The sequence below is a fragment of the Bufo gargarizans genome, chromosome 4, assembly GCF_014858855.1.
Source record: "Bufo gargarizans isolate SCDJY-AF-19 chromosome 4, ASM1485885v1, whole genome shotgun sequence".
In the NCBI taxonomy this organism is placed as follows: domain Eukaryota; kingdom Metazoa; phylum Chordata; class Amphibia; order Anura; family Bufonidae; genus Bufo; species Bufo gargarizans.
Window position 1 is genome coordinate 271,165,684 of NC_058083.1, and position 11,981 is coordinate 271,177,664.

General features: G+C 39.0%; 1 protein-coding gene across 1 annotated transcript; it reads left to right on the forward strand.

Annotated features, from left to right (window-relative positions):
* Positions 1-9,349: 9,349 nt before the first annotated feature.
* HTR1E (5-hydroxytryptamine receptor 1E) lies at positions 9,350-10,435 on the forward strand. Its single transcript, XM_044291959.1, has one exon. The coding sequence runs from the start codon at positions 9,353-9,355 to the stop codon at positions 10,433-10,435; it is 1,083 nt and encodes a 360-aa protein (XP_044147894.1). The 5' UTR covers positions 9,350-9,352.
* Positions 10,436-11,981: the final 1,546 nt, after the last annotated feature.

An 11,981-nucleotide genomic window follows, 5' to 3' on the forward strand; every position in this document is an offset into this window, starting at 1 on the left:
TGTATATGAATAACTGAAATTACATAAAGACAGATTTCAAATCAAATGTGTCTCCAATTTACTTCAGATACTTGTCTACAAAATGGACTCTACTGGATGTATTTGAAACACTGGTTTAGTTCCCCACAGCAACTAATCAGATTGAGCCTTTCAATTTCCAAAGGAGCTCTGAAAAATGAAAGGTGGACTCTGATTGGTTGCTATGGGCAACTAAGCCAGTTCTACTTTGCACCACTTTTGATAAATCTCCCATTTTAGAATTGTGTCTGCTGATAGGTTTGCAGATGGTGGTGGGAAATTGGACTTGTTAGCAACTCTTCAACATACCCTAACTAGCAGAAGCCACAGGTGGCTAGATGTGGGGAACTGCTACTGTATGTCCTTATCCTGAGAGCCATAACTTTTTTATAGGCAGGGAGAAAGGACTCTTTAAAACTTTTTACCCTGTCAACTATGTAACTATATTTTGATAATCCGTACCTAATACTTATGTCCAGTAAAGGCAGTCATTGAGGGACATTTACCAAGCCCTTTACAGGTAAAAAGTCGCAAAGTGAGGTGCACTCCATATGTGTTCCATAATTTGCGACTTTATTGGCTTTTCAACACTTTTCCATGCAGCCCACCGTATTTACTATAACTTACACCTGTATGTTATAGCAGAAGTCTGTGCTAGCCGTTGGGTGGTGTAAACTTCATTTTCTGCTGCATTAGGCACATCTTAAACCAGCACTGAGAAATCAAGACGTGTGTATGGTTATGTCAATTTTGATAAAACTCGCCCATTGGTTTAATTTTAAAGGGCAGATTTGTACCTATGACACTGGCTGAGCTGTTACATGTGCACTTGGCAGCTGAAGACATCTGTGTTGGTCCCATGTTCATATGTGCCCGCATTGCTGAGAAAAATTATGTTTTAATATATGCAAATTAGGTTCTAGGAGCAATGTGGGCGTTACCATTACACCTAGAGGCTCTGCTCTCTCTGAAAACTGCTGCATCCTCTGCACTTTGATTGATAGAGGCAGGCGTGATGATATTTTCACTGCCTTGTTCTGTCAATCAAAGTGCAGAGGTTGCAGAGAGAGCAGAGCATCTAGGTGTAATGATAACACCCCCATTGCTCCTAGAGGCTCATTTGCATATATTAAAACATCATTTTCCTCAACAATGTGGACACATATGAACATGGGGGGCCAACACAGATGTCTTCAGCTGCCAAGCGTACATGTAACAGGCTCAGCCTGTTTCATAGGTACAAATCTGCTGACAGATGCCCTTTAATGCAGTGCAGAGGTATATGATATGATCATTGTTGGCTAAGTTGTATTAGTATCAATAACAAAAAGTCTGCACTTTTTGTTGGTGATTAATCGTAATTACAGCAAAATAAAGGTACTACAGATCACGCACAGTGCTGTGTTCATACCTATCATACATATTTTTCATGTGCTTACATCAAATATTTAATCTTTCATTGATCTACTTATGTGCAACCTAATCGTGTATGCATTTCTCTGGTTTAGTATGCTGTTTCTGGTTAACTTGCTTCCTATTAAGAAGTAGGGCTACCTTGTAGCTTTTATTATATTTAAGACAGAAATATGCACGCATGATGATTTGTATTACATTATATTCACTTTGATGAGTCAGTTATGGCCGTGTTTCTCCTGTTAACTTACATTTGTAAACGTATAAGGATAGATATTTCCTGCTGACGGGAAAAACAAAATAATGTCTTTCATAGCCTTCTTATAACTGAGTCTAATTAAGATATGCTCATTATAGTGATTAGGAAAGGTTAGACCCAATGCAAATGAACCAGCCTTGTGTGATATAAAGAGATTTTGTTGACTTACAATAATCCTGCTAATGTACAGTATTGCCTCACGTTGGTAATGTAAAGTTTTCATTTAAATAAAATGATACATCAGACTAAAGCCCAATTAGAGATGAGCAAATTTTTTGTAAATTCAAATAGAGTTTGATTCGCGTGAGTTAGCTTTGAGATTAGATTCGGCTCCTAGTGAATTCAATCCAAATCAAAGGTGCTCCAATTGCCATGAAACATTGTGTATGACACTCGAAGGTCTCATAGGTCCCTTTCAAGCTCTTTAATGCCAAGATATTAGTAATGTCAAAGTGACAGCAACATACGTGGCTTATGAGTAAAGGCATGGTTATCGGTGGCAACAAACTGTGTAAAAGCACATAACTGCACTGTCACATTTTTTTAATGCTTTTTGAAATTTTGTAAACTGTCCAAAAATGATCCCTTTTTGTGAATAGCAACAGGTTTTATGTTAAATGTATGTATCCTATACTATCAGCACCAGGGTTAATATTGTAAAAGATTTGTGTCTGTGATTATAAATTATGTGAAGTGGTGGGTGATACATATAAAAAAAATAATAAAAAAAAGAGCACTATAGCTTTTAATACTGCTGCACCACTTGCTGGAAATGGTTAGCAACCTAAGGTAGGTTAGTTTCACTGCAGCATGCAGTGGTTTGTGTCTAGCCGCTACTCCGCTTGTCTGACGGAATTCGTACAGATCTCTGCCGGACCCCATTATATTAACTTCAATTAGTTAGAACCGATTTGCTAATTTATGCACTCATTTTTGGGAAAAGGCATTCTTTGGCCAGTGTTATAGATCAATGCAAACAAGCACTAATCAACATGATTATCGTTGATCGGAGATCATCCTGCATGAGAGATAAGAAACCTAACATTCTTTTAAAATAGCGTAACTTATTATAGCAGCAGCAAACAAAATGAACTATTGCTTGTAATGTGTTAGCAAACTGAACCTATAAACTCAGGTCATGAGACTGGTAAGATATGACAGGTTATATATGCTAATAAGCTGTTAATGATGGTGTACAAAGTCTGTAAAAGAAGAAAATCGATGGGTACATTTACTAATGCCATTATGGTATTTTTGTGTAGCACGTGTCACATTGATGGCTATATAAGTAACCAACTTTAGGGTATTTTCGCACAGGACATAAAAAGCAGCAGAAAAATCCACCACTGATTTTTCCGTAAATCTGCAACAATACAGTAAATCCATGGCAAGTTACATGGAGATATTGTGGTGGATTTTCAGCACTTAAAACCTAGGGTATATTTAAAACCCGCACCACATGTTAATTTCCACACGGATTCTGTACTAGTATTGAATATCCCTTACTTCTCAACAAAAATGGTGGTGGGCTTGATAAATATGGTGGTCAGCCTTAATATTTTTTAAAGCTGTTATGCCAAAAGAAGTTCCTGGCAATCTCATATACAGCATTTCTATCATTTATCTAAAATAGACTAAATAAGTAAATGTTTGTTTTATTTTTCTTCATATCTTCCTCATCCTTCTCAAATTGTTCAAAATAGAAAATTGCAGCTCTCCAGTAAATTATTTATGAAAATGCAACGTGAGACAGAACATGAATGTTGCTCTATTACAAGAGCAGGTTGTAATGTTCCATGAGTCATCATAATAGACTAATGCGGATCCACACAGGGCCAATAAATCACTCCAAACAAGTCGCTGATTAAACGTTGCAAGATTAAGAAGCACAAGGAAATAGAATAATGAGCTCTGGTTTTGGTAACAAGTCCTAAGTGATCACAGATATGTTTACAGCCAGTACTATATCCAGACCAGCTAATGATGTTCTGCAATGCTGCCTAGTCATCATACTAGAAGTTGATTTGTTATATACTTAGAGATGTGTGAATCAATTCTAACAAATCAATTAGTTTTATCAGCAGGACTTCTTCACCTGCAGGGGGCTGTCCCCACAGGTGGGGAAGTGCCCACCTGCTACTAGACTGACAGGCAGGACATTTGGCCCTGACAATTTCCTGCCTGTGCCACTTCTCCAAATAGCCAAGCAAGGGCAGAAGCTCTACTTCAGCTTCGGAGCAGTGACTCCGCTGGAGCCACTACTTTGTTGGGCTAATTAGAGTAGTGGCACAGGCAGGAAATTGTCAGGGCTGGGCTAAATCTCCGGTCAATCTATCAGCAGGTGGACACTTCTTCACAGGCGGGGAAAGCCTCCCAGAGGCGAAGAAGTCATGCTGATAAATCAAATCAATTTGTTAGAATCGATTTGCTCATCTCTAATATATATTTACTAGTTGTCTCTTCATAAACTCATCACCAGTGTAACAACAGTGGTGGATCACCGGTCTTTGCCTACTCACCACCGTGGTCCTATGCTCCATACCCTCTCTCGCCACTTCCTTCTTTGCCCGCACTCACAGTACAGACTGTAACCGTCAGAGGGTAATATCATTTGTGAAGGTCTAATGAGGTTAAGTATAATCACAGATAACCATCCTATAAAACTTAGCCTTTATTAGTATAAAAAGTAAAAAACACATAGAGTACCACTAATAGACAAATACACAAAAAAAAGAAAAAAAGGAGACAAAACAAGAAACAAAAGAAATTCCTTTTGTAGGAGAGACAATCCTCACAATGGTAGGCGAAGAAAAGGCAGGGATTCGTATGATGAACCATATTTGGGGGACTGTCCCTAGAGATAATCCTATCTACATTCTGCCCTGCCTAGAACGGAATGGCCGCCCCGATAGGGGCGATCCCGTATCAGGAACCTCCTGGATGCCCTAGGATGGCCCTGAGAAAACTACAGTTAGTTAGTCTTTGCCAAATGAAAATAAATGTACCAAAAATAATAAACAATGACACATATATGTGCATATCAACTCCCATCAGCAAGAGATGAGTCACTAGGTCACTTTGACAAGTACCACAGTTATTTCATAGTGATATCGTGGGGAGTGTGGGATACACACGTCCCTGTACCAATGCGTTTCGCCCAGACACTTGGAGGGCTCATCGGGGGACACCAAAAAAGATTATGGAGGTGTAGTTCATATAGAAACTAATACCAATCAGTGTAAATTAACACATTGGAACTAAACCCGAGTCTGGGAAATGTTTTTTTACAGTACAAATTAATTTACAGTATTAGAACGAAGTTTTATGCAAATCGACTTTGGATGTTTCATCCGAAGTCGATTCGCTTATCCCTAGTTGCAATGTATGCTGCTGTATAGACATATAATGGCATATATTGGCCATAGCTTCTATTGTAATAAATAAAATGTAAGTGTCAGGAAGCAGGGGGTGTTACCCCTACTCGGGGACCACGGGCACGGCGCAGGGCACGGGTTCCCCTTCAGCTCGGTAGAACACCTGGTGCCCGAGGTGCGGGTGCGCGGCGGGTGCGCGTGCGCAGTACACAGGCTGCGTGCGCATTCCCGGGTGCATAGCATTCCTGCATTATCTGGCTGTCAGGTGTGAGCCTTGCTGGGGGAGGTTCCCAGTACAGACCTTCCACCTTCCTCACCTGCCATTGGTTCCTGGGGAGGGTGGTTCCTTCCTCCCCTGGCTATAAAGACCTGGCCTGAGCTCTGGCTCATTGCTGAGTTATTCCACCTTATGGTGAACACCTAGCCTCCCTGCAGATCCTCCTATTGCCTGTTGATTCTTTGTATCCTTCCCGGCTACTGACCCCTGGACTGTCTTCCGCCTTGAACCTTCGCTGCCTGCCTCGACCCGGATTGGACATTGACTACCCCTCTTGGATTATCCCTAAACTTGTACCGCGTTCTGGGCTGTCAGCTGCTTACTGCCAGTGGGTTCCTCATCCCACTACTGGCTCCCTAGGAGGTTTGACAGTAACTGTATGCCTCTTGTGGGATTTGCTCTGGTAGTTAGGACTAGCGGATGCAGTATAGAGGCAAAGTACACAGTTCTTGAATTAAACAGCGGTGTTTATTCACACATTGGTGTATAACAAAATGCAGATAAGGTGTATCACAAAATACAGATGGCTTGGTGTTTGTTCACACACAGGGAAAGTCCATAAACAGTAAAAGTCACCTTTTCTCCTAGGTGTTAATTCACACCCAGTTCAGCCTCATCAAGTACATAGGCGGCCTGTTCACCTTTAAAGGGGCCTGAGTCCACCAGCCCTGCTCAAACCTCAGTTCACAGCACACAGACTCCTGAGCGCCACTGTCAGATGGAGGTAAATCCACCCACCTGGCAGTGCTGGCTGGTTTTATGACAGGCAAAACCCGGCCTGGAACATGGGGAGTAGTCACCCACCCAGCACTTTGACTACTCCCAGTAAGAGTCGTCCTGGATCAGCTATGACAGCCACACTAAATCTCAAGGTGTCAGTTAGCAATAGCTGCTCCTGACACATAAAATACTGGCTCTTACTTATGCCCCACTGTTACGTATGAGCTTGAGTAATGGGGATCCCAAAAAGTCACTTTTTCTGTTGTCTTCTTAGTTAATATAATTCTAGGCAATGCATGTAACATAGCATACCACCTGGTATGGCATGATATCATTCTTACTGTTCCTTCAACACTATAGTTATTATTTTATTGGTAAAAGAAGTAAAAAAAAAAAGATGGTGTAGCATTACAGAAATATAGACCAAACCCCAAACTATTACTTCACTCACAGTCTTTACAAGGAATAGGTGAGACCAGTTGTTGGGAGGCATAATTGTCTCACCAGTGAAATCTATAAAATATAGGCACTATTTACAGCAACGTTTTCTGTCCATTAAGATATATAGATATTTTTCTGATAGCACAGAGGCAAGTAGCAAAATGGAATTTGACTTCCTTGCAACAGTTTCAATAAGTTCCTGCATCCTTTGCAAATACACAAAGTCAGGTAGTAGTAAGTGCTTCTGTAAGTAGAACGTTCTAGTATATAAGTAAATTTTTGTTTCATAGGTCATAATGTAACATTAACCATAGAAAATGTGCACACAAAAAATATCCCAGCAATTTCTTAATCCCCTTCTTTCATTCAATCCTATTTTGTGTCATATTGCAAATAAAAGTGAGAAATACAGTACTGTGCAAAAGTTTTAGGCGGGTGTGGAAAAAATGCTGCAAAGTAACAATGCTTTAAAAAATAGAATCGTTAATAGTTTCAATGTATTTTGCAGTGAGACAACGAGCTCAAACATATAGCCAATGTCATTAAGAACTATCTTCAGCACAAAGAAAAACAAGGACTCCTAGAAGTGATGATATGGCCTCCACAGAGCCCTGATCTCGAGTCTGTCTGGGATTACATGAAGAGACAGAAGGATCTGAGCAAGCCTACATCCAGAGAAGATCTGTGGTTAGTAGTGATGAGCGGCAGGGGCAATATTCGAATTTGTGATATTTTGTGAATATTTGGGTGAATATTCACTATATATTCGCGAATTCGAGAATTCATTATCTCCAGTCATTATTTTCTTGATTGCGGAAATCGGCAATTGAAAAATTAGCGATAAAAATTTGCATTATGGAAATTCGCATTACGAAAATTCGCAATCAACATTACTCCTAAAGTCAAAGATACTGCAGCCTTCTCATTGGCCCACAAGATAGAAGCAAGGAGGGATCATGTGTACTGATTATATCTCAAATATTCGAAATGACGAATATATATCACTATATTCTAAATATTTGCGAATTCTCGAAGTGCCGATATTCGTGATAAAAATTTGCAATTTGAATAGTCGTGATCAACACTAGTGGTTAGTTCTCCAAGACATTTGGAACAATCTCCCTGCTTAATTCCTTCATAAACTGAGTGCAAGTGGACCTACAAGAAATGAATGTTGTGTTGAAGGCAAAGGTTGGTCACACCAAGTATTAGATTTAGATTTCTCTTGTTTGTTTACTTTGCATTTTGTTAGTTGATAAAAATAAACTATTAACACTTATATTTTTCAAAGCATTCTTTCTTTGCAGCATTTTCCACACCTGCCTAAAACCTTTGCATATTACTATATACTGTATATAGAAATCTAAATGGAAACCTCAGCCATGTCCCTTCCTTCTACTCCTTACTGCATCTTACTGCCTTGTCTGTGAAAGGAAAAAAAAGATTATTAATCCTTGTCTATAATCTAAGCCCCGGCCCTTTGGCCATTACCTAGCTGAGAATAGATGAAATCAGATTTACCCTTGTGTTCTCTGCAGGATATCTACAAGACTGCTTGTTTCAATAACATGCAGAAAGTCCCGCAGACTGACAATGCAAACAAAACTATTCCCTTTATACTTTTAGCATTCGTTTCTAAGTTTAGTGTGTTAATCTACTCCGTTCGCAAAAAATACTTGCATCCTTCTAAATGAGCCATACATAAATCAGCTATTTTTATATTTGTGAAACCACATTAATTCACAAATGAAAAGTGAATCTCAGAAGGAGACCAATTCCCATGGACAACTGAATGCAAAATACTACAGACATTATGGCATATTTTTACTTTTAATCTATCCAGGGGATTAATTAAAATGTAACTTTTATTAAAATTTAAACAAATAGAACGCCTATGTGGAAGAACAAGAACAAAATAAATATTGAGGCTGTCACGGCACGCAGTCAGCATGACTTCCTCAACACTCTATTAGCACACATTTTCATCTAAACAACTCATTCTGTCCCTAGAGAATGGAGAGAGGAAAGTAGGAATTTTTTTTAGAGTAGAAAAAAAAATATTCTCTAACTTCCTTTGTACCCTATGTGATAATCATTGACTTTTTCTGTGGTTAAGCAAAAGATAAAATTGTAAACAGGTTCATCAATTATGGTGTAAAACAAAGTGACTTACAGGTAAAATCCTTAGAATTTTTCTTATTCTAACACGTAATAGTTGCAGAGAGTCAAACACTTCCTATCACTCCTCTCTGGACTATTTGTTCAATGGTATAACCTGCTACAACGGAAAACACAATATTTGCCCAGAATAAATCAGTAAGAGATTTCCATATGGTATTTATAATAAATGTGTTATTTTGCTGCTATATCTTGCTTTCATCATCTCTTGTCATTACTTTATGCAGCTACTGTTCACTGTTATCTTTCTCTGCATATGCCCCCATCTGTCCTTTTCTCCACAGCAGGAGTAATAGAAATTTGACACTTCCTTAGCATAAGCTGCACAATACAATTACACATTAAAATGGAAAAATATGCAATATTACTTTTATTATCTCCAGGTCTTGTCTCCAGATCACATGACACTAATGACAAAGTCAATGTCTTGTTTGTTCATAGAGATTCATTAAGCAATAACAATAATTTTTGCAATGAAGTAATAAATGATGTTTTAAATGATTATATCTTCCAGGCTAGACATGTGTAAGAAGAGGAAAGACATATTAGAACATCTGTGGCGTCAAGGTTTCTGCACATAATGAATGTTTCCATGGGGAAAAAACTGAACAGGGTCAGGATGAGCATCATTTAAAGGAGGCTGAAAATTATTTTACCTTCTCAGTGAGAAAGATGAATTTTACAAACTGCACAGCAGAAACAATATCAAACAAATCCAAGACGGTAACTGAAAAAATGCTGATTTCCTTAACGTTGGCTGTAATTACCACCCTGACTACACTGTTAAACTCTGCTGTCATCATTGCAATTTGCATGACCAAGAAATTGCATCAGCCTGCAAATTATTTAATATGTTCCTTGGCAGTTACAGATTTTCTAGTTGCTATTTTAGTTATGCCTTTAAGCATTGCCTATATAGTTATGGACACTTGGACCTTTGGTTATGTAATATGTGAAATATGGCTTAGCATTGACATGACATGCTGTACTTGTTCCATTCTTCACCTTTGTGTCATTGCACTTGACCGATATTGGGCAATTACTGATGCTATTGAATATGCTAGAAAACGAACTGTGAAACGGGCTGGAATAATGATCCTAAGTGTATGGACAATTTCTATCTTCATTTCCATCCCACCACTATTTTGGAGAAATCATAACAACATGAGTAATCAAAATAGTTGCATAATTCAACATGACCATGTTGTCTATACAATATACTCAACATTTGGGGCATTTTATATCCCTTTGACTTTAATACTTATTTTGTACTATAGAATTTACCATGCTGCAAAGAGCCTTTACCAAAAAAGGGGATCAAGCCGACACTTAAGCAACAGAAGTAATGATAGCCAAAACTCTTTTGCCCATTGTAAGCTTACACAAACATTCTGTGTGTCAGAGTTCTCCACCTCTGACCCTACCATGGAATTTGAGAAGATCAACGCATGCGTAAGAACCCCTCCATATGACAATGATATTGATCGTCAGCAACAGATCTCAAGCTCAAGAGAAAGAAAGGCAGCTCGAATATTAGGACTTATTTTGGGAGCTTTTATGATGAGTTGGTTGCCATTTTTTATCAAGGAACTTGTTGTTGGGCTTCACCTTTGCACGGTGTCTCCAGAAGTGGCTGACTTTCTAACATGGTTGGGTTATGTTAATTCTTTAATTAATCCACTTCTCTACACTAGCTTCAATGATGACTTTAAGATAGCCTTTAAAAGATTAATCAGATGCAAGGAGCACACATAAAGTATCCCAGGCATGACATCAGACTGTCAACTAAGCCTTAAAGGTGAGAACATACCACATGGTACTGGATCATTTTATGGACCACAGGACTATAAAATTATGTTTTATCTCTTATGGCTTTGTGTTTTCTTCATGTTCAGTCATGTAATGCAGTATTCTACCTCTGTTTTTAACTGGAAAAAAAAATCAAAAATACATTTTATAAGCTATAGTGACATTTCTAGTATTTATGTCAAGAAATTGTTACTAACCAAGGGCATAATGTACCAGACGAAGACCATGTGGCTGTGGTGGTGTTCTTGGATAGAGAAGGCATTGGTTAATCCAGTCTTCTTTACTAATAGGAGATGAGAATCTGTGCAGGACTCCCTTCTCCAGGGAATCTGCATGTTAGGCAAGGAAATAAATAACAGTCTTAAGGGTCAGAGAAAAGGCATGGATCCCAGGACCATTATGGGGGGCCCAATTTTATTTTTGTTGTGGGGATCCTTCTTTTTTTATGTATGGCACTGCAACCATTGACAAATTTGAATAGTGATTTAAAGGGGTTTTCCAAAGGGGAGGAGGATTGGTGGCAGTGAGCTCAGAGGGGGGTAGAAAAATGACAGAATAGAATCAACTTATGTTCACCTCACTGATTCCTGGTTGCTTGTGTTCTTATGATGAGGAGGTTCCTGCTGCTTTCTACTTCCTGGTCTTGTCTTGACAAAGGATATATCCACTTTCAGCCAATGACTACTTAAGGCACGTTACCAAAGTCACTGATTGGCTAAGTGGGCATTTCCTTTGGATCAAGATGGGAGCAATAACTTCTGTAGAGACCAGCAGTGCCTGATCCGGGGCAGCGGGGAATCAGTGAGGTATCAGTTTTTTCTTTTTTTTAGCCCCTTATGAGCCCGCTACCAACAATTTTTTTCCTACTAGGAAATCCTTTAATGGTACGGCCTCACTGTTAGGTTTTCTGATGCCGTTTTGGAAGCCAAAACCAGGAGTCAATTCAACTAAAAAGGATAAGTCATACAGTCCTGATCAAAAGTTTAAGACCACTTGAAAAATGGCAAAAAATCATATTTTACATTGTTGGATCTTAACAAGGTTCCAAGTAGAGCTTCAACATGTAACAAGAAGAAATAAGAGTGAGACAAAACAGGCTGTTTTTCAGCTGATCCAAATTTTAGGACCAAGTGCCTTTAAAAGACCAAATCTGTGCAAAGATGTGGATTCATTGTCATTTTCTGTCAGGTAGTCACACGTTGTGATGGCAAAGGCAAAAAAACTCTCCCTTTTTAAACGTGGTCGGGTTGTTGAACTGCATAAGCAGGGTCTCTCACAGTGCGCCATCGCTGCTGAGGTGGGACGCAGTAAGACAGTCATTTGAAATTTCTTAAATGATCCTGAGGGTTATGTAACAAAAAAGTCTAGTGGAAGACCCAAAGAAATGTCATCAGCACTGAGCCAGAGGATCCAATTGGCTATCCGTCAAGACACTGGACGATCCTGGATCCAAATTAAGGCCCTTACTGGTGCTGACTGTAGCCTCATAACC

What these genes read in the sequence shown, in the direction of transcription:
- HTR1E (XM_044291959.1), top strand. Translation starts at nt 9,353, where the DNA reads ATGAATTTTACAAACTGCACAGCAGAAACAATATCAAACAAATCCAAG.